Here is a 22,484-nt window from a genome sequence, read left to right on the forward strand (position 1 = left end):
TATCCATCTAAAGTTAGCTTGCATAAAGTCACGTCCTTTGCTTTAATGACCACAAAAAATATCCCATGAACCATTCCTCAGCATGTTACCTCTGATACTTTGGCATTTTGTATGTCTGCCCACCCCACCACCACCAGCCCAAAGCAGACAAGTTGGCAAATAAATCATTAGCGGCTGCCCTATACAGCTGGATATTAATTATCTTGTGATCGCCGCTCATTTGCACGTTGTACTGAAAATGTCACCGCTGAGATGAATTGGAAAACATGGTGGAGAAAAAAAAAGCACATCAGCTTGTAGCCTTTATGCTGCAGAATGTCAGAAGAGATGACATATTGTTTTGGCTTGCCGTCTCACAGCAACAGTGGAACAGGAACATGGAACGTTGGATGGATTAATGTGGTCTTATGTTTTTCTTTTTTTTTTTTGAGGGGGGGTCGATTTGTACCTCTATTGAAAGCCCATTTCTGAAAGGAAAAACAGCTCAAGTACTCCACGTGGCCTTCAAGGTCCCCGGAATAAAAGACTGTATGTAGGAATCGATCATGCAAGTACCATAGCGTCACAGCAATAATGCTAAGGGGGGAAAAAAAAGTTCAAAAAGGGGCATAGTGTTGATACAGGAACCCTGAACCAAATTACGGCAACTTTCCTCTTTGTGGATGATTTCAATCATTGACCCATCATGTCGTGGACTATTTTTTGAATCCTTGTTAGTTTTGGTTCTGTTTTGACCAATGGTGATTACGAAGAATAACTACAGAGAGGATGGAGAGCATGAATCATTTGATGCAAATATTGTGCAAGCTCGTTGTGGATTATTTTTTTTTAACTGTAGTTTAATTTTCCCATTTTTTTATGTCAAATATAAAAGTCGGGTCGTGGTTATTGGGGATAATTGGCGACAGGGTCAATTGTTTTAATAACTACTAAATACCTACTAAAGACCCAAAATACTTATTTTCTGTCTTGACGTTAAATTCTTTATCTTTGTCACAGGTGACTGTAACTTTGTGAAACCTCTGGCAGCTTGTGGCTACAGCCAAGGCAAAGACGATGACCTGGACTGGGAGCAAGTGAATGCTAGAGAGAAGACTTCCTCTGACCCATGGATGCCCTCAGGTAAGGACAGAAATGCTAATATTTTTATTTGATTTTTTTATGTGAAGTTTTGTTTTGGTTTTCATATTTCTGTTTATTGTGCGAAAAAAGTGAACCGACCACATATTATTGGGTGTGTATAATGGATTTTCAACATTGAAGAAATTTTATTCGCCATGTTTGAGTGTGCCAAACAAGGAATTTGACTTCGGTACATCACAGCTTCTGTTCAACATTTAGGTGACTAACAACACTCAGGTCGTGTGATAAATGACAAATATTCTCAAACATCCCTGATCTTAAACTCCCAGGAGGGCAAGGAAAAACTCAAAACTTCAACCAGTTCAAATGAATTATTATATTATTATATTACAGGAAATAAAAATGGTATTCTGAGAAACGGCATTTGGTTGCCCACTGAAGTTGTTTCCATGAGTGAAAATATCTTTGTTTGCTATCCACCTTTTCCAGTCTCAGTTGTTGCATTGCTAGGCCACAATGGATTTTCAATATCAATCTCATGCTAAAAATGTTTTGTGTCAAATGTGGCAAGTGCTCAAGGCTCAGTGATGGACAGATCACCACATTTATGAGCATTTTTTTTTCCTTTGAAAAACGTTTCAAGTGGCGATGCCTTCAATTACCCCCTGTCGATGCACAGCCATGGGTCGGGATAACAATCTCTTGCGAGAGGTCATTTTCGCTGCAATTCCTAAGTATGGGTGAAGAGTGGAGCGGTAATCGGAGGTGAGATAGCTTTTTACGCCACCCCAACGCCTTCGGAGCGTAAAACAATTCCAGCATTCAGGCTTTCCAATCCCTTTCGGAGTGGTCAAAATGGAGGAGGTGGAGGTGACAATTTGACATGACAGGTTGAGTGCTGAGGAAGATGCTAATTACGCTGTGGTGGAAATGAACAAAAAGGACAAGCTCAATCGGTGGGGCGGTGCTTCAAGTCTGCACGGAATGGCTTTTTAATCGGCGGTGGTGAATTTCAATTTAGACCATGCATGAGGTGTTCGTGTGACTGCGGATTATTGCATTGTGCAATGTGGGGATTTTGATTAGCAATTGCTGAGTTGTTATCGCGGGAATTAAGAACTATTGTTAACACATAAATAAATCAATTTTTGTTTTGGTGCTCATTGCCTCTTGTGAAGTAATGTCAGAGCGGAAATAAACTGATGTCAGCAAAGCTAGTTAGCTGGTTAGCTAACATGGTTGCTGCTGATTGGAAATGTTCAGCGTTATAATATTACAGAATATTAACATCACCTTGAATTTGTTGAAGAGCGACGAGTGATGCTTTTTTAAATGTGATATCATACTGAGGGTAATGCCTCTTCTAGTGGCGACTCTTTGCGATCATGAACCGCATATCCTTCCTCAACCAGGATTCAGAAAATAACGTCTGAGTTACTGCCCCCTGTCTACCTGCCAACCTTTAATGATTTTAGTTCTGTTCTATCTCTTTTGCCAAATGGTTGGTATTTAACTGGCAAGTGGCGTAGTGGCATTAATCACGCCGCGTTTTAATTATCGTTAAATTTAGAGCACGTGCGTGGTGTTTATCTGTAGGTCAGCCTCTTCGGAATTCTGCCGTGACCTTTTGCCCAGCCTCCCTGTGCCCTGACATTAATCAAAAGTGGAAAGCAATTTCTTCTTAACATTTGGCCGCACGTGGCAAACGGGGTTCTGGTTAAAATTAGCGAGGACTCTGCTAATTGACCGTGTCACCAAGGGTAGGCCCGACACAATTGAGGCCCACCGCAATCCATCCTCTGGCGAGGAAAACAACATCCATCACCGGCTTTGTTAGAACATGAAAACTTTGTCGTTCCATTAGTGCCATTCCTCAGGTGTCTGGCAGTGTCTGTGCATTTTAAGCAGAAACGTGGCCTTGCAGTGACTACAATACATTCTAATTAATTCCAGCATGCGCCTCACTGATGGAAAGGCTCACATAATTAAAATTGATCGACTTATTATAATTTTAAATATCACTATAGGGAGCCCACGTGGCTGGTACAAGGAAAGAAGAGGTTGTATGGACCTGAAGTATAGTTTAACCTCATGCCAAACAGCTCATTTGCATACGTGCACTTCATCATGCTTTGCTGTGGACTTTAGATTGTAGATGATTTTATTTTGTTCTACTATGCAAGGTGAGTGTATCAATTATTTCCAGTGTTCACGATTTTTTGTATTGTGCTCACTTGTGGTCCAAATATGTAACTGGTGAGCGTGATTACTTGTCGTCATTTTAGTCATGTACTGTGTGTAATTTATTTTCTTGATTTGTACATCAACAAATTCGATATGTACACACAATATATGCTTTTGTTGTGGGACTTTTGGAGAGGTTCCACTGTTGTCTGTTAAAAGAACCTCATTCTGCCAGTCGTGCACTATTGTTTTAGGCGTCACTATCCAACAAGGCAACAAAGGACCTGACCAGGACGTTCAATTGGCCTTGGCGCAACATATTTAGAGCGAGACAAGAAGTCATTAAGCCGGAGCTGCACTTTCCGTTGTGCCCGGCGTAATACACAAACCCTAATTAATCTCAGTTTGAGACTCTTCCGCCATCCTTTTCTGCTGTGATTCCTTGCAATGAGCCCCAAGGGAGGGCTGGGCGTGCTGCAGTTTTTGGAGAGTCAGCTGGGATTCTCGTTTCAAAAGCCCCGTCCGTCCTCCCCAAATAAATAAAAATAAAAGACAGGGGTGGTATTAACGGCCTTCGAATTGGTCCGAGTCACCCTATAGATGCCCAAGCATGTAATCAGAGCTGCAGGGAGGCATAAACAAGGCCATTTGCCAGTCACATGTAGCAATTAGGAGGAGAACGCATCGAAGCAAACAACCAAAGGGACAGAATCACTTGTCACGTTTCCTTGGTGCCAGGGATTGGATGACGCAACTTTGATTTACACCACATGGGTGACACCCTTTGCAAATATGTTTACTGGCAGAGTAAATTAATTGGAAAATAGAAAAATAAACACTATCATTTGGTTATTTGTAAAAGCTTTTTTATCGTATTTTGCTAAATTACCTTCTTTAAAACGATGTTAAAAATATGGTAACAAAACATCATCACCAGAAGTAGGTCAAACTGGATTGACTTACAAAAATTCTACCAAGTTGAATATCAATAGTTTGTAACAACAAATAATGTAGAAAAATATTCAATTCTAATATTTAAAAGTATTTTAACCCCAAAAATATATTCCAAAAACACATTTCTTCATTCATTTGCTGAACTGCTTATCCTTTCGTTTTGTACTTTACCATTTGTACCAATCTCAATAGAACAGGCTGTCCCTTACAACAGGTTGTGTCCGTTGTTGTACTTTGAAGTGAATGAGCAAAAGGAGGGACGACGGGAAGGGCATCCTGAATTGAATCAGAATTCAAATCACATCAGCCAAAGATGGGATTTGCCGCCGTGGGACGAGGAGGGAGGGAAGTCGCGGCCTTGGGGGTGCGCTCTGTTTCACAAAATAAACTAATTGCTTTTAGAGCCATTCACAAGTTTGTGCGAGGTCCCGCCGCAGAGTTGGCAAGGTTAAGGAGAAAGCCCATTATACGATTAGAAGACCAAACGCAACGTCAAATTATGTCATCTTGATACATTTGTGGATTAATTCCCGTGCGGGGACACCCACGGTGATATTTGAGATGTTTGCGCATGCATAAGGACCAACGGCAAATTGGATTTGGACAAACAGGATTAAGACGGCACACTGTAATGTTACCGTGGAGGACTTATCTGCATATTCCAACTTCATTGTATGCACAAGTTTGTGAAAGTCTGTCATGGAATGTAATAGCCCGCCAATGAAGGAAGGATACGGGATCGGTGGTCCTGATTGACGCTTTGAGGTGAGCACGTACGCCGTCTTTTCATGGGGCCACCTTTCATGTTGGGCCGTATTAGCAGCCGGGGCCATTTTGATGGCAGGCACGCAGGACGGACAGACGGCCTCGTCTTCATTGACATTTCCCGAGTGGCAACTGCGCTTTTCTGTCGCCGCGACCTCTCAGAATTTTATGAGCAAATGAGAGCTGCAAGGCTTTCGGGGTTTCAAAAGCGCCCCTTCATTTTCATTCAAGCCCTCCTCATCCCCCGCCACCGCACACATAATGATTTTCTCCGAGTTCAGGACCTGAGCACCGGAAAAATAATGAGTGCACGTCTTTATTGCAAATTATATCTTCTGCTCTGAGCGTCATTTGCTTTCAAATTCAACTAAACACCTTCTAACTGTAGACTTTGATCATTGCAAATACATTTTTAAAATCTTTATTGTGGCATAGGAGCGCAGGGTATTTTCGTCTTTGTACTTGTGGAAATACTGTAGCAAATAAAAATGATGCATAAAATGACACTCATTGATACCGTATCATAAATAAATGATCTCTCTGTATTGATTATTTGTCCCATCTGTTTGACGAACATGTCAATCGTGATTAAACCTTATACATTTTTAACGTTTGCCTTTGGAAAGGGTATCAATACAGCCAAAAAGATGCACAATCTTTATTTTGTCTCGCCCCTGCTTGCCATAGTTAGTGGATGCGATTCAACACAGTTCCGTCCTATATAGTAAAGGTCTCTAAAAAGGTCAGAATCATCAAAAGTTGTGCAATCAGTCAAACGACACAAAACAGAATTCTAAGGCTGGTTGTAGTCTTGTGTAGCCCCTCAAATTTTCTTTTCATTCCAAATTGTACAATTTCAGGATGAGCAAGATGGTGTCTATGCACTACTTTTCTATTCAGCGGGCTATGGCCTGACTAAATGAAGCTCCTCCTCTTACTTCAACATAGTTCCTTAGCACCAAGATGGTGCCAAATTTGACTCTTAAATTAGCAAACAAGTAATGGGTGCGTAAACCGGAAAGGTGACAATTCAACCCAAAAAAAACCCCCACGTTTTCCTGTCAATTAATTACCATCCGAGCACTATCACCTTTGCTATTTCGTCTTCCGCCCCTGTGACCACGCATACTGTGTGGACCCGCCACAACCACCACCGGCTAATTAGCCAGCAAAAGCACACGAGCAAAAGATAATGACACTGATCTCAATGTCGTGCTAATGCACTGCAGGTGTATTTTTCCTTTTTTTTTTTTTTTTTTTCTGCCTTTAATGGTGGCGTGTTGAAGATCAATTAAAAATGGAGCGTGCTCTCAAGGCTGCCTCACTCGGGTACTCGGGCCATCAGATTTCTTATTATTACAAATGTAGGCCACCTTCACCTTCCATTACAATCAGGAGGTGCAGAACACACGGCGAGGCTATGAAAAATGAATTAGATTAGAAAATGAAGTGTCCCTGACGTTAATGTTGCTACTCTTCACACGTGAATGTGAGAAACTGAAAAGAAATGTGGATCTTTGAAGTTGGATGGTGGGGGGGTCTTTGATTTCGTTCATCAGTCAATGTTCTATCAAATTCACGTGGCGTTCATTGTGGATTAATCTCAGCCCAATAATCGATTGATACGTTTTAATGCTCGTTGATTAGTTTCATATAAAATGACTACACAAACATCAAAATAATGTATCCTCTAACTATAGTGCAACTGAATATTGACATTGGCATGCTTATGATAGTTTTGCTACATGAAGGTCACTATATAATTTTAACTATGAGATGGGACAACGCTGTAAAAGAATCATGCAAATTTCACTGGGAAATATAAAAAAATAAAATAAAGAAAAAACTGGTTCTCTGACAAGCATGTCCACCTAATGTGCTATTATTTACTCATTAAGAGGACCTTTTTAAAAAACTAGGGGGTGTACACCTGTGATATTTTCCTCCCTATTTACCAAACAAAAAGTGCTTTGCTGCTGCGATCGAGTGTCAGCGTTGACATTGCAACGCGAGCCGCAACTCCACAATTCATCAAGTCATCTGGAGGTGTTGATGCCTCACCTCGCCACAAGCCAGATGGCGAAGTATTAATAACCCAATATCGGCCGTCAGCCGACACCTGAAAGGCGTCAAAGTCGCCCCCTTGTTGGGCCTCTGCTTCCTGTATCAGAAATAATGATACGGCTTTAATCAGAACGCGGATGACAACAATGAGACACACACCGGCAACCGTAATTATGGTGGCCTCACTCATTAGGGGCACTTACCGCTGTCACCGTATTTGGATCCAAATACTCAGCTAGCCTCGGGATCCGACCAGATGGCCGTTCCCAACCTTCTCCGTCTCTCCTGAGCTGTGCTGCACCTGTTACATAACTTATTCATCAAACACCCCAAAAAATAAAAGGGAAACATTTTTTTAGCTCGCTCTGGGTCATCTCTGGAGCTTTTGCATCCTGCATTTGTTCGGTTGCCATGGAAATGGCCCAGCGGTGCAGAACGCACATTCTTGAGTAGCTCAATTCATTTATTCCCATTAAAATGGAGCATCCGCTGAGGAGAATAACCTGCCTTTAATAGTTTTTAAGGGAATTAAATTTGATTCTCAGAACCCTAGGGCGGTATAGCAACATGAGATGTGACGGCCCTCAAGAAAAAGGGGCCGGCCACCTCAAATTCCTCAAACTGCAGTCCTGAATGGCTCTTAAACTCCACGCAAGCAACTTCCAGGGCTGGATTTTCAAATCCTACTCGTGGCTCACTACTCACGCAACCTAAGATCTGAAGATTATGGTGTTATTTTTAAACTGATGGTCATCTGTAACATAAATTGAACATGCAGTGCTTCTACTGAATCAAGAATTATCTTATCGTTTTAAATTAAAACCCTAATTATTGCGGAATACAGAAAGCCGCTACATAAGTCTGCAGACATGTCCCAAGAACTGAGTGCCTTAATGAGAAAATGCTCTTATCTCTTGATATATTGACCTCTCCGACTATTACCATTAATAAGAATACAGAACAGGCCAGCCTAAAGATGAAAGATATTCGTGGCGACTGTTTTCCTTTAGCGAGAGAGCAGAAGCAAGTGATGGGAAATCAATAAGTGCCCCCCCGTTTAGCTTTTATTGCTTGGGTTGGATATTAAAAGTTAAACTAATGCCCCCCGTGTGGTTGCCAATAAAACACAAGTGAGAAATATTATGCTGGCAAAGTGACAAGACGACACGTTTGTTTTTGTCGTCGTCCGAAGCGATGCTGTGCGAGGTGGAGCTGAACGCTTCGAATCTCTGTTGTTAAAGTCAACATCTTGCGACAGGCTTGGACGCGCCGGCGCTAAAAAGGGGGCGAATAACGCCGAGTGCATCAGGCGCCCCCAGCCCGCCGCTCTCTCACAATAGCCTATTTGTTCAGTCAATGAGTCGAGCGCGCGCCGCTTGTCTTGTCGTGCCGCGCTTGTGACGCTCGACGATTCCATCTGTCTCTGACTCGAGATAACGAGCGGGTGGGGTGAAGGGATTCTGTCATGTTTACACGACCGAGCCAGAGTTGAGGGGAGGCGTAGAAGGGAGTCACAGTTGACAGAATCCTCAACTTAGTTCTTCTCTCCCCCCCCTTCAAGCCGGGTTCCCTGAGCAGCAAGTCATAAAAAGTCTCAAGATGCCGTGGCCGTAAAGAGACAGAAAATCTGACATTTTGGCTTGAAGAAGCCATTTTCCATTTGGACGTTTCCAGGGGTCCTTCAGAAGAATGCTGCCCTAATATTTGGTCCAATTGCAACCAAATTTGATGTACTTGCATTAGACAGAGTAAGAGAATTTGAGGTTTTGATTGTGTGTGGGCAGAATAATGACAAAAAAATAAAAGACTCACCATGAACACACTCCCACCAAGCCAATTTGCAACATGAGATGTCTATCACGAGAAGAGCCCATGTCTAAGCAGACACAGCAAGTCTGGCATTTTGGTTTGAGGCTGATTTAGCTTTTTTTTTAACTCACTCACTACCACTGACGGCTATAGACATCAAATGCCCATTGAATGAGTTGATATTATCTTTGACCAAATTTGAACTCCATTTATTGGGGTCTCTTTTTATCTACATTATAGGTGCAGCCTTTATGATGGTCAACACTTCTGGACGTTTCTCTGGGCAGAAGGCTTCAATGCTGACCCCCCAGTTACGGGAGAACGACACCCACTGCGTCATCTTCCACTACTACATGGGCGGGCGGGACAACAGCCACCCGGGCCACCTCAACGTCTACATCAAAGAGAACAACAGCCCTCTGGGCACGCCCGTGTGGAACGTGTCCGCCCCGGCGTCTCGCGCTTGGGGTCAGGTGGAGCTGGCCGTCAGCACCTACTGGCCCAACTTCTACCAGGTGAGGAAACCCCCATCTTCTCTATTTTCCTTATATGATAAGTAAAAAGACAGGGCTTTTGTGGTGACTCCAAAGTCATTAAAGCCTCTTAACAAGAGCAAGGCAGCAGACGGCGCTTCTTTTGAGGAGCCCCAAACAATAGCGTCCCACTGAAAATACCTCGTATTGATTCAGAGGCTACCTCTGTATCCATGGTAATCCGTTGGCCGGCTCCTCCATCTCAGGCCTATTTCTGAAACTCATTTTCACTTACCGGTGCGCATCAGCGACGGCCGGGGCAGGGTGATTTCACACTCGCCTTCCTATTAGTGTTTCGCCAGGCTTGTTCCCCGAGCCCACCAAATGTTAATTGATGCAGAGAGACCCCGTAACCTCCAGACGGTGGGGCCGGCTGCTCCGTCGGTGAATTATTTCATTATGTGCTAGGTGGGCGGTCGTGAAGAGAGGAAACCAAAGGCAGCCTGATAGTTCGGTTAACAAGGGACACTGCTGAGTTTCTCGCTGTCGAAGACAAGATAGGAGAGGGCACTTAATGAGAGGTGCGCGGACACCAGAGAGCAAGAGGCAACAGTTGAGAGCTTCTGCAGTAGCCTTATGAGACAATTTAATGCAATTACAATCAGATTGAAACTTTTGGACATTATTCAGTAACTTGGTGGTTTTATTAAAAGGTCGATTTAAGTCTCTATTGAAGGCCCACGTCCGCTACCGACAAAAGACTGTGTACCTGTTCCTGCGGCTGCTTTGTTCCTGTACCTGTGGGGTTGTGCATCTACTAGAGATTTTTTTTTTAATGATTTCAAATCCATTTTACATTTCTCTTGAAAATGAAGAGCTTTTGAAAAAAAATGTATGTTGCCATTGCCACCTGTAGAAATAGCAGTCATGAGACGTCTGTCATTTATTACCATGAGCGTTTTTAAGGTCGCTAAGGAGAGCAAAAACATACACATATGGCGAAGGGTCTTCTTCATTTTGGCCACTGCTAATCGAGGCTAAACTTAGTCCTATACAATAGACAAATGTCTGAGCTTTTGATGACCACCTAGTAGGAAGACAACCGAGAGCAGGTTCCTCTGGAACAAATGTGACTAGGTGAATATTTCTAAAGTGAAAGGTGGCAATTATCTTGACTAACTGGCAAGGAACAATCACATTACAATAATTATATGACCCAATTTTCCACTATTTGTAGAACAAACTATGAATCGAAAACGAAGCGTGTGTACCGTAGCGCTGCATGATGGAACGGCAAGGGTAATGATCCCCATCCAACCCGCAGCCACAAAAGCGTTTGAAACGGTCGATAATTACCAACACGCCGCTAATTACGGCTATCTTTAATTGCCTGCTAACCTACGCAATTGTCAAAGGGAAGACACCTGATTCTTAATTATTTTTTTAATTACCAGCAAGGCTTCTTAGGCTGTCACGCCAAGGAGATTCGCTAGGTCATCCAGAAAACTTTGAATTCTCGTGCAATTACAAAAAAATTTGGTCATGTGTTGAGCTGTCGCGCGTTGTGAAAAAGCCCCACGTGCTCATCCTTCTTGATTTCAATACAGTGGGATCAATGGCTGAGCTAATCAATCCCACTGTAATGTACTACTTAGCAACATCCCTTGGGGGGTGGGGTGACGGCGGCATTGGCGTGCTGCCCGTCCCGTCCCTCTGACAAATGAGGGAGTTGAACTTTTTGCGGCGACGTCGTTTGCGGCTGGTGATTCCCCCTCGCGAATACGAGGTCAGGCCCAATTATGCCGGGCGCTATCGTTGACGCCGGAATCAATTATATCGCAGCTATTAAGACGGGTTGACTGATGTCTGTTGCGCAAACAAAAGGATTTCAATTAGGCGGCCGGGTCCAGTTCATTTGTCTGATGGCAGCGCGCAAAGTGCTCGGCCTTTTAATTTCCTTAAATTAATCTGTAATGAGGCCGTCATTGGCAGCCCCAGATATTTGCTTTCATATTTGGTGCGGAATTAATAATTAGACAGCCTTATCTGAAGCCATCCGGCCTCCCCAATGACAATGAGCTAGCGCGTGCGGAGGCTGCAAAAGGAATCCGAGATGCTCAGTGAAAGCCTTGGGAGGAAGGAACATGCCCAGTTCTTGCGTATGTATAGATGAATGGAATGCAGGACATGTGTAAAGGAGTCAGTGCGCCCCACCCCGAGATTGGCAAGGCGCAGACATTCTGTTTCCTTTTTTATCACAAGCTTAGACCAGCAAGTGAATAACTGACATTCTGCAGGGACACGCCCTCAAACAGGCCTTTTTTTTTTTTTTTTTTAAACCCAGCAGCTCATTCCATAGAACGGGATGACATAGATTTCCACATGACTGCTGCATGCTTTATTTGGAATTTTGGTCAGTAAGATCAACACTTGACATAGCAGCTGTGCAAATTAGTCATCAGACAGATGCCATAATGCTACCGCTAGCAAATCTTTTTACCCTACCTCATAACAAATTTCCCCAAACCACTAGTCCTGATTTACGAGTTGAATTAATTCCGAGACCACAGTTGCAACTCAAATCGATTTCCCGACTAAAATGACCGCGTTACAACATATTTTGTTTATTTTCAAAAGAAAAATTGCAAAATATTTTTAATCTCAATAATGACATTATAAAACCCAATAAAATAATTTAAAGCAATACACTGGTTTTAAAAAAGTGTAATTTAAGCATTCATGTGTCAATCAAGTTAGTGAACATCCACAGCCTTGTCTATTTTTTCAGAACACGTATTTTGTATATATCCACAACTTTTGAAATGCAACTCCAGTGCAACCCGAACGACCTTGCACAAGTAAATCCAATGGAAACTGGATTACATACCAAAAAGAAATAGAACTGATAGTCTTGCACGTCACACTGCACATCAGCTTGGACATATTACAAAAATAATGCAATTCACTCGCTCTCCGAAGCACTCGGGTGGCTTCTCATTTTTTATGGCCTGCCTTACGAGTCGTCTCTCTGCTCCCCCAGATCGTGTTCGAAGCCGTAACCTCTGGGCAGCGCGGCATGCTGGCCATCAAAGACGTCCTGGTCCAAGGCCATCAGTGCAGTAAGTCCCGCCTTTTCTTCTTCTCCATCATAAAACATCATCAAGAAGCCATTGTCCCTTGCATGACACCCTTCCCAATATACACTGTTGTTCTCTTCAAGGCCCACTCGTCAAACAAAGGACAGCGGGAAAACGTTCTTCTTGTAGCTCCCTTAAGATTTACGAGCGTACGGTTCGCCCGGGATGTCGGAGCGAGAGATTGTAGAGGAGAAAATAAAGAAGTTGAATGAAAAACAAATACCATCTTCATTCTTTCATCCCTTAAGGATCTTCAGCGAAGCCGCTCATCTCTCAGGCGTTCAAATTCCTGTTCGTCTTAGCGGGATGTATGCTACAAGTAGCGGCATATTTAGGACTTCACATTTTGGGCTGCTGCTACTGCTGCTGCTGCTGCTTTTGGGACTGTGAGTCCTTGTTAGCATTGTGCTATGTACTATCTGTGTGCTTTTGAGTCCAGATGGGAAAGTGAAAATAAAACTTCTGTCTGAAACTTTTTAGCCACTCAACCCATATGTCGTTAGCGCACAGATTTTCATCCCCACCTCCCTATCTTAGCTGCTAACCTCTTTAACAAATACACAAAGAGGTTCTCAGACTCTGATCTTTAAATCAATAGTTTGTATGAGTTTTCATCTATTGATTTGGACTCCACTTTGGCCTTCATACAGTTGCTGCATTTAAGACGCTGATTGTTAAATGCTAATGACCTTCTAACCATCTGAAAGTGGCCCAATTCCTACAACTGTTGTGTCAATGCGATCGATCGCTACAGCGATATGTGTTGCATCTGAATGCATCCCAGGCGATCGATGATGCCTTTTGCGACGTGATGAATGCTTGAATGGGAGGGAGAAAGCACGAGTTGGAATCAATGTTCCTCTCAGTGGCAATCAGCTCTCTTTGACTGATAGGTACCGCCACCAAAGCATTTATTTTCAAATTATTATTCAAATAACAAGGTTATTGCCATGAACCTCCCCCGCCATTCAAACGTATTGAGGAAAAAAAAAGGACTTGTCCTTTTCAGAGCCGAAGGAGGAGGTTGTAAAAAGGAAAAAAAAAACCTCTAAAGCACAAGTGGAACTCTTAACGATGAAAGTGGTAGAATTAGATTTCTTTTCCCGCGGTCTTTAGAGATTCCGTTACGTTTCGAATCAAGGTCGTCCCAGCAAGATTGCCCTATTTTTCCCTGCACTCATCAAAAATGTTCCACATAAGTTGGTTGTTAAGTTGTTTCCCCGCATAATATCCGTCCATGTTCTAATGATAATGAGCACCGTTTGGGAAGGTGGAAAAAAGCTTCTTGTCAGAACACTTTGCTGCTTTCAGTGCTTAGATTAGGACGAAGAACAGTGCAGATTGCTCAAGCCTCAAATAACCAACTTCAACACCAACGCTCGACTATTCTCTAACCCTAACCAGAGTACCAGAAGTCTTTCACTAGGAACTCCAAATTTTAAATACAGTCTCTAAACCTTAATCTCAAAAACGAGTTCTACCCCAAAACCCTTACGTAAAACACTAACTCTGTCCCCTGAACCCAACCACGAAAGCAAACACTTATTCTTACACATACTGACTTTGACCCCGCTCCATGAACCCCGTAGCTTTAATCCTTAACAATCTATGTAAAAATACTTGGTGTCGTTAATCTGTGTGCGAGGGAAGTCAAGGCACAGTGCAATTAGCAGCAGAACAGCCTCTTGCGTGTCATTTTGGAGATTTAGGTAGGTAGCCGCCTTCTCCCCCTCCCAAAGCGATTGGAGCCAGAGACTTCATGAGGTAGCACATAGTAAAGTATAAACGCGGCATCCATTTAAGTCTACCTCGCTCGCTCCACTTATGTTTACAAGCGAGTTCTGCCACGGGGGTTGTAACTTCCCTCGCAACCTCCACACACACACACACACGTCAGATATTCAGCTTCATGGTGTAATCTCGCTTTAAATTCAACTGTTGAACATCTTTTTTGTTGTTCTTAGTGAACACGCCACACTTTCTGACGATAAAGGGAGTGGAGGTCAACGCGGGACAGACGGCATCTTTTCACTGCACCGTCAACGGACGCAAACGGGACAATTTCCACCTCTGGCTTCAGGTGAGGCTTTTCTCCATTTTCTAAGAGAGTCTCCATCTAGGTTTGTACTCAGTCTCAAACTTGGACTCTTGGTCTCGAGTCTGTATGATGCATCAGTCTTCATCTTGACTTTGTCTTACGTTGTCTTGGTCTCACATTTACTTGGTCTTTTTCTGGTCTTGGTTTTGACTTGGATCTCACGCTATGTTTTGGTCTTGATTTAATTTGACACTTTACTATTTTTGGTCTTAACTTGTAGTCTTACTATATGATGCCGGTCTTTGTCTTGACTCGATCTCTCGCTGCTTCTTGGTTGCATTGGTATGACCTGATCTCACATTGTCATGCAATCTGTTTCGGTCCCGATTCAATCTCTTGCCTTGGTCTTAATTCATTCTAACATTACCTCCATTTTGGGCTTGACTCTGTCTCTGTCCCTGTAATTTTCCACTGTACCACCACCTTCCTTTTTATCATTTTTTTTCAGTCTTGAAATCTGAGCGACAAGTCTAAAGTTCAAGGCGTGACATTCACACATTGCTTCATTGCATCCTGGATGTAACCTGCTGGCTGGCAGACAGGGGATTACAGGTGTCAGCTCACTGCCGTATGCTCTTAACCCACATAGAGCGGCCGGCCGGCTGGACGGCCGGCACTGTGGAGAGTGCCTTCTATATCCGGCACACAGCAGTCTGCGGTCGACCTTGATCCAAGCGACAAAGGTAGTGCATCTGGCAGCCGGAGCCTTTTCGGCCTTTTGACGCTAACGCACACCGTCACTTGTGTGATCAGCGGGCTTAAAGGTCCCGTGCCAGGTACTCCATCATTTTCACAAATGCGTCCTCATTAGCCGCAAAACAAACATTAGGCCAAATCCCGGCCCGATGACAGCAGTGAAGAAATGTTTGTAATGAACAAATGCTCCCCCCCTTCCATCTGCCTGCTGTACAGGGAGACAGCTGGGGACAAGCTGCTACCTCTTGCTGTGATTAATGCATCACTCACAATTGGGAGTGAGGCAAACAAATAAAAGTAAAAATTTGACAGTACAAGGTGAAAGAACTTGCACGATTGTGTTCAAACAGGGAATGGGCGGACGAGAGGCCCCGATGAAGGCCACTAAACCTTGGAACAACCGCCGGTTCATCGGCACTTTCGATGTGGAGAACACCACCAAGGGCGACTCGGGTCGCTACCGATGCATCGTCCACTCGGACAAAGGGGTCGGCGTGTCCAACTACGGCGAGCTGACCATTAAGCGTGAGTGTTGATTTCGAATCGTTCAGGTGGTGGATTTTACACAAAAGCGATGATCGGATTTTTGACCATTTCCCGTTGTGCTTGAACCATTATGTCATATGTAAAGCACTTTGTTAGTATTCGGATACAAGTATTCTGATTTATGAGCGTGTACACAGAATAAAAGTTAGAGAATCATCAATTTGTTACAAATAGTAAGAATGATTAAAAAAGATATTTAAAAATATGGAATTCTCCCCAAACCTTTTAACGGTGTATGATCACAAATCAATGTTATGCTTTTATGGCAAATGATTTGGGTGACCGTTTACAATAGTTCTACTTTTCAGGATTCAGTGGAATTTAAAAAAATAGCAGGTTGTCATTGCTATGGGACCAGGGATGCTGGCATGGCTCCACGACACTAAATTGGAGCTCTGACCTTGCACGAAAGAGAGAGATTGCTATCCAAATCAAGTTCCCTTTTCAAAATCATTTTGCATATTGTGGACTTGGGCGCTCTTTAAATTTAGCCTTGCACTGACCTTCACGCAGAGTCATTGGGAGATGAACAGCAAGCGAAAACTGCGTAAACATTCTTTAGGGAACTTTTAACCCCTCTGACCCTTTTTTGTAATGGTCATTTGATATCTAGAGAACTTTTCCACTGTAAAATGAGGACTGTCCTTGAGTGAACACAATGGCGCTTTAAAGGATCACAAAGGCAAGCGGCGGGCGGGTTTACAGTAGCCTCCCTGATGTTTGACTCCTGCAGTCATTTGATATGAATTTATGGAGTCGTCTCTCGCTGCAAGGCCTCACTTTCCTTACAGCCCCTATAGTCGTCCAGTAATGGCCTCCTATATTTCTTCACCTCAATCTTCTCCGTGTGCTCTCAATTGAATTTACTGCCTTGATTTTTTTTTTCGTCTCTCCCTCCTGTCTCTTTCTTTCTTTTTTTTTTGTTGTCTCCGAGCCTTTGGTGATTGATAGGTTTAATCCTGCTGCTGCAGATCGAGCTCTGTCAATCACACCAGAATGGACACAACAGAGAGTGGGTGAGGGCGATAATGTCTAATAACCCAGATCAGCCTTCCCTGTTAAGAACTGACTTTGAAAATGTTAACCTCTTGTGAGCTTTTTAGCACAATTTGCTACAAAACATTGTTCACTGTGTACATTTGAGTATTACGGAAGCCCCTTGGGGTAATTGTTAAAGCTTCCTCAATGAAAATTCAGCTTTTGCACTCAGGCCTTTTCTAAACAGCACTAAGCGTGAGATGCCTTCATCGTAAATATTTGGCCGTAATAATCCTCCCTTTAAAATCTCTGCGAGGAAGAAAAGCCTCGTTTTCACACTTCAAAGTGTCATCTCCTCTTATCTCCACATCCGTTGCCATAAAACAAACGCTTAACCCCATTCCCCCCACCACCACCACCACCACACTCCTCGGAGCCATGACTTGAAAATCCCCCCCCCCCCCCCATTAAATGTATATGGGAGTGACCTCAGAGTGCGGATTTTTTTTCATCCCGTCTCATTACAATACAGCGCCAAGCGCCTTGGTCAACAGGAGGAGAATGAATGCTTGATTATCCCTGATAATCACTCCTGATTTTCATGCCAGATTTATGTGGAAGTGCGCCCTGCCATATGGATCGAATCCGCCTGCCCCTCCCTTTTTCATTCTGGTGATAGACCTCTCCCGTAGCGGTTCTGAAAGGGACAATAATTATTCCCCCCCGTCTAGACCCGGGCGCCTTTTCCTTGGGTTCACCGAGCTCCAGCTGAGCATTCTGGCCAGTGTCGGCACTAATGAGAATAGCCACCGAGAAGAGGGGAGGGAGGGAGGGGGGATCGAAATCGAAACCAGGCTCGCTGGTCATCTTCCCAGAGGCGATCGATTATCTTTTCCAGGCCAGTTAGGAGAGTAACGAGGACCTCCCCCATCTTTACGAGAGAGGAGTACTAGGCTGTCGGCAAATGAAAGCAGGATTTATTATTATTATTAGCATGAATCAACAAGACAGTGGCAACGCTTGGACGGCTGAAGGGCTTTGTGTGGGTGTGTGTGTTGGGGGGGGTTAGGGTTTGGACACTTGCATGAACTGGAACTACTGCTACCAGAGTTCCACTGAAAATAGATTTTATTTTTGTGTTACAGGGTGACATTCATGAATTTAGTATGATTGTGTACACAAGTGGTGAGGATGCAATTCTGCTCTGACTATTCTGTTGTTGTAGTTGGGGTTTTTTGGGGGGGGGAGGTTGTTGTTTTTTACCAAAATGTTGCACAAATTCCACTTGGACCGACTGAAAATTAGTACATTATTTTCTACAAAAGGGTTGTGTAAAGTAAGATTCAGCACGATTTCATACAAAAATATTTCTTAATGGAGAATTTAATAGTTACACAAATCATGCTTACTTTGTGAAATCATTGTGGAAAATGACACAAAAATGTTGTCAATGGAGAGAATTTCATTATTGCCCCCCAAAAATGTGTGAATTTGATCGCTCAACAAGTATATATAAAAAAAAACATTTTTCTCCAGGAAGATCTTAAGCAAGGATTCATGTGTTATGCAAAATGTTATATTTCCACCATTTTCTGAGTGTTGCAATAAATGTCCAGCTTGAGCACAATATGTTCCTATTTTCACACATCCAACACATCTATAGTCGACTAAGCCTTCCGTTAGTCTGCAGATGCTGCTATCGAGGACGTGGCAGCTGTCGCCATTTCGCTTGGCCGTGTGGTCAAACATCGCAACAACAGCTGCTCACCGACCCCGCGTTTGGCCACTTGAGTCGCACGCCTACCGTCGCCCATCTCCGAGCTTCCGAGCTTGGTCAAAAAAAGCAAGTCGTTAATACCCCTGACGTGTGCCAGCGCTCGAGTGTTTCACACCGTTAATCCGTAATTTTCAACACGCCAGGCTTAATGCACCGCCATGCTTTCGTCAGTGTAACATACTTGTGCGAGCACAAAGGGGTGCGAGCACCTCTATTAGGATGGCCGGCCGAAAATATTTTCCAAAGGCTGAAGATACCCAGTGTTTTGACCATCTTGGAATTCAATACATTTGAGGCCAAATCGCTCAGCCTTAGTTTTGACTATTTTTTTTGGAGGGTCTGTTAAAGATCTGGGAAGGCTGCCCAAGAAGCAATACATGACACCCAATGATTTGCCATTTGTTTTTGGAATGCATTTGAAGCCCTGTGTCATCTCTGTCTGGGCTTAAAAAGACTCAGACATGTAAAGACATCTGACCCGAAAAGACATCAAAACAAACACAGATCCTGATGGATTAGCTGGTTGGCTCGAGGTGATGTTGGACAGCTTGGATTAGATCCAGTTTAGGAACCCATGACTTGAGGTCAATGGGAGCTAACCATCTGCTTCCTGTGAGGGACAACCGGCTATGCTCGAGGATAATTTTTAAGTATGCAAATCAGAGTTGTATAGAAAATTAAATATGATTTAGAGTTACAGGGAACGTTAAATAAACTCAAAGTGGTGGCCAATTTAGTGAACACAGTCATATAATAGAAATGCCAGAAATAGATGAAAGAACCTGTGCTGACATTTGGTGGAGGCTCATTAAGACAAAGATGTCATAAGGTTTAAGACAGATTAGACAAATATCGGGAACGCGACAAAGGAAAAGGTCACTGTCAAAGTCGTCTCACATTTACGATGACGTCTTTCACTCAAAGCTCAATAAAGTGGGATACTTCCATGTGCGTTGCGTCATTTCGTGACAATACCTCAGTGCTAGCTAGTGCTAATTCGCCAACTACGTCATGCCTGTGTTGTTTTGATACTACCTCCAAAGGTGTAAAAACGGTCTGGTAAGTATTAAATTGGACAATTGTGTTCAACACAACAGGGCTTGAGAAGTGAATGTGTGGAGTTGAACTTTCCATGGCTGTTCCAGTTTTCCACTCTCCTACCGCTCCCCTTGTTCTGATATAACCTCCCAAGGTACCAAATTGCTCAGTGACAATTGCTTTCAACACAATGAGGTAGAAGAAGTCAGTCTTGTTAAAATTTGTGTCTGAGCTATTCAGCTTATGTTATTTTATTTTTGGTACCGACAAAAATGTTTACAGTGTCAAGTATGAAATAGTAGCAGTAAGAAATGCTTTTGACACAAAAGGGTGACAGAAGTGAAGATGGTCATCAAGCTTGCAACTAAAACACGTTTGCCCCTCCAGAGCCTCCGGTGCCCATCGCGCCACCCCAACTGACTGCTGTGGGGGCCACGTACCTGTGGATACAGCTCAATGCCAATTCCATCAACGGCGACGGCCCCATCGTGGACCGAGAGGTGGAGTACCGCACCGTGTCGGGCACCATGTATGACCTGCAGCCCGTGGACAAGACTACGCACAAGATTGGACACCTGGACCCTGACACTGAATACGAAATCAGCGTTCTTCTCACCAGGCCTTTGGAGGGTGGCACTGGTGCACCCGGACCACCGCTCAGGGCCCGAACCAGATGCGCCGGTGAGTTTACACTCAAATTACTGTCGATTTGGGATAACTTTAGTCTGCCTGATTTGTATTGATGTTACGTGTTAAGTTGTACATGAACTGGCTAGCTATGAGAGGTTAGCATGAGAATCTAAGCTAATTTGAGAAGCTAAAATCACAATAGTGATTACAGTCCAAGCAAAACTGGGGACGACTACTGACAAGACAAGATGAACGCGCTAGCAAACCCGTGTTAAAGGTTCCATGCTAAGTAACCAGCTTGATGTGACTGACCACAAACTGAACCCTCCACTCCCTCTGAGCGAGGACTGATCCTCAGTTAAATAGCAGATTCCCTCCCATCCTGCCGTTCACGCCAAACCAAAAACCAAACAGATGAGGCCGACTCCCACGTGGCGCGGCCCAGCCAGATGGGAGCAAAGTTGCTGGCATGATAGATGTGGAGTCTGAGCAGGTGTTTGGAGTCAGTGTAGATGTGGTGTACTGCCACAAATGAGGTCACAAGGCTTAGTACAAAGAGACGCTAACTGTATGACAAAAATAACAGTTGGGTACATACTAAATCAATAAAGGGTACTTTTACAAATGTATGGGGGGTTTAATTGGTATTAAATAGGCAGGCTGGGAAGGAAGGCAGCTTGAAGGGGACTGTGAGTGAAATGGCTAGCTAGGTCGTGACTACTGCAGGAAGCAACTGCAGAGTCTCATCACTGAAGGATGTTAGTGGTAGTGCCATGATGTATGTTTGCCAATGGAGCTGTTTCCCATGCATTTATTGATGATGTGATGTGACTGCTGACAAAAGCAGCGGGATGAATTCACAAGTGTTTTGGGCAATGTTATCTCCTCATATTCAGCCAAATGCTTCAGGACTCAATAGAGTGTCAACAGAACCGAAGTGAAAATTCCCCAAGAACAAGCGTTATTTATGTATGTCTATGCGTACGTGTTGGTATTTGGAGCCAAAAAGATGAGAATTGTTTCAGTGTCCCAATATTTATGAACTTGACCGGACATTTTTGCTTCAAAAACGTGTGTGCAGAGTTTTTGCGCAACATTCTTTTTTCAAACGCTTATGCACCAGCGTATTGTAGCTGTCAACATCTTTACTCAGTCAATTTTTTTTTCACTTTTCGGATGAAATCATTTAAGTTCAACATCTTAAATTAGACTTTTTTTTTTTTCACTTGAAATTATTTAAGTTTGAACGCTAATGTGGCCAAAGTCAGTGGCTAATATCCGAAACTAACTTAGCTGTCGGCTCTAGTCAAAAACTTGGTATGGCAACAAGTCCTTCTTTCCCATCACAAATGACACTTTCAGTGTAATTCTTCATGTGCTGTCATTTACCAAAAAGAATAAACCCTGTCAAGAGCGTAAATCAAAGCGAAGCACTTTGCGAAGCGCTCAACGCCGCCCCACTCAGGAGATGCGTTAAATCTGAGATAAAGCTTTTATAGGAGGGGCTGGAAACGGCGAATAAATCGCGTCTCGGCTGGCGTGTTTGGGGAGATGTTATGAGCGACACGAGCCGACTGAATGAGCGCTTCCGAGCGAGCAAGGGGAGCGCGACATCCATAATTTAGCAAAAAGGATGGAGGGAATGGGAGGGGCGCTCAAAAAAAAAATCTGTGAGAAAAATTACAGCAGATAGCGTATGAATAATTAAAGGCGGTGAATGGAAAACATTTAAAGACCTTGAGAAGCACTTCTGTTTGAATTTATAAACACGAGCAGAGAGCGCCAAGCAGCGCCACTAAATTAATGCAACTTGAGTTCTCCGGTGGCTCCCGAGTGGAGGTGACAAACAGCCGTCGTGATGAGTTTTAGCATGCGGCTATCAGCAAGATGCTTTAGGAAAAAAAAGCTAATGTGCACAAACTCTAATGCCACGCTAGTCGTTGGTGAAAGTGACTGAAGTCAGATGTGAACATTCTCATATGCTCCATAGGGCTTTTCCATACTTAAAACTGTTGTTACACTTCCCAATTCCAAAAAACCCAACAACTTTCAGACCTGTTTCTAATTGTTTCTGACCTCTCAATTGATAACATATTATTTCCAACCAAGTGTGGTACATGAGCATGCCTGGCTTGCTCAGCTTCAAGTCAATAGACGAGTCGGTGTCTGAAGATGAGGAAAATAACAAAAACGCCGACTCTATACTGTCTGCTCGGCCAACTCTCGGTTGAGGACGCGTCCTTGAGTGACGC

The 22,484-nt window shown here is 43.5% G+C and overlaps 1 protein-coding gene across 6 annotated transcripts in view; it reads left to right on the forward strand.

The window, feature by feature from the left end:
- LOC148387831 (receptor-type tyrosine-protein phosphatase mu) overlaps positions 1-22,484 on the forward strand; it is an 89,447-nt gene that overhangs the window by 19,557 nt on the left and 47,406 nt on the right. For all 6 annotated transcript variants that reach the window (XM_088396396.1, XM_088396394.1, XM_088396395.1 and 3 more), the window contains exons 2-7: positions 1,000-1,122; positions 9,100-9,374; positions 12,373-12,451; positions 14,434-14,549; positions 15,614-15,788; positions 19,990-20,283. In XM_088396396.1, the coding sequence (XP_088252522.1) occupies positions 1,000-1,122; positions 9,100-9,374; positions 12,373-12,451; positions 14,434-14,549; positions 15,614-15,788; positions 19,990-20,283 (1,062 nt within the window). The remainder of the gene's footprint in view (positions 1-999; positions 1,123-9,099; positions 9,375-12,372; positions 12,452-14,433; positions 14,550-15,613; positions 15,789-19,989; positions 20,284-22,484) is intronic.

The sequence above is a fragment of the Syngnathus floridae genome, chromosome 14 (genome assembly GCF_059516105.1).
Source record: "Syngnathus floridae isolate MCC-2025c chromosome 14, RoL_Sflo_1.0, whole genome shotgun sequence".
Taxonomy (NCBI): Eukaryota; Metazoa; Chordata; class Actinopteri; order Syngnathiformes; family Syngnathidae; genus Syngnathus; species Syngnathus floridae.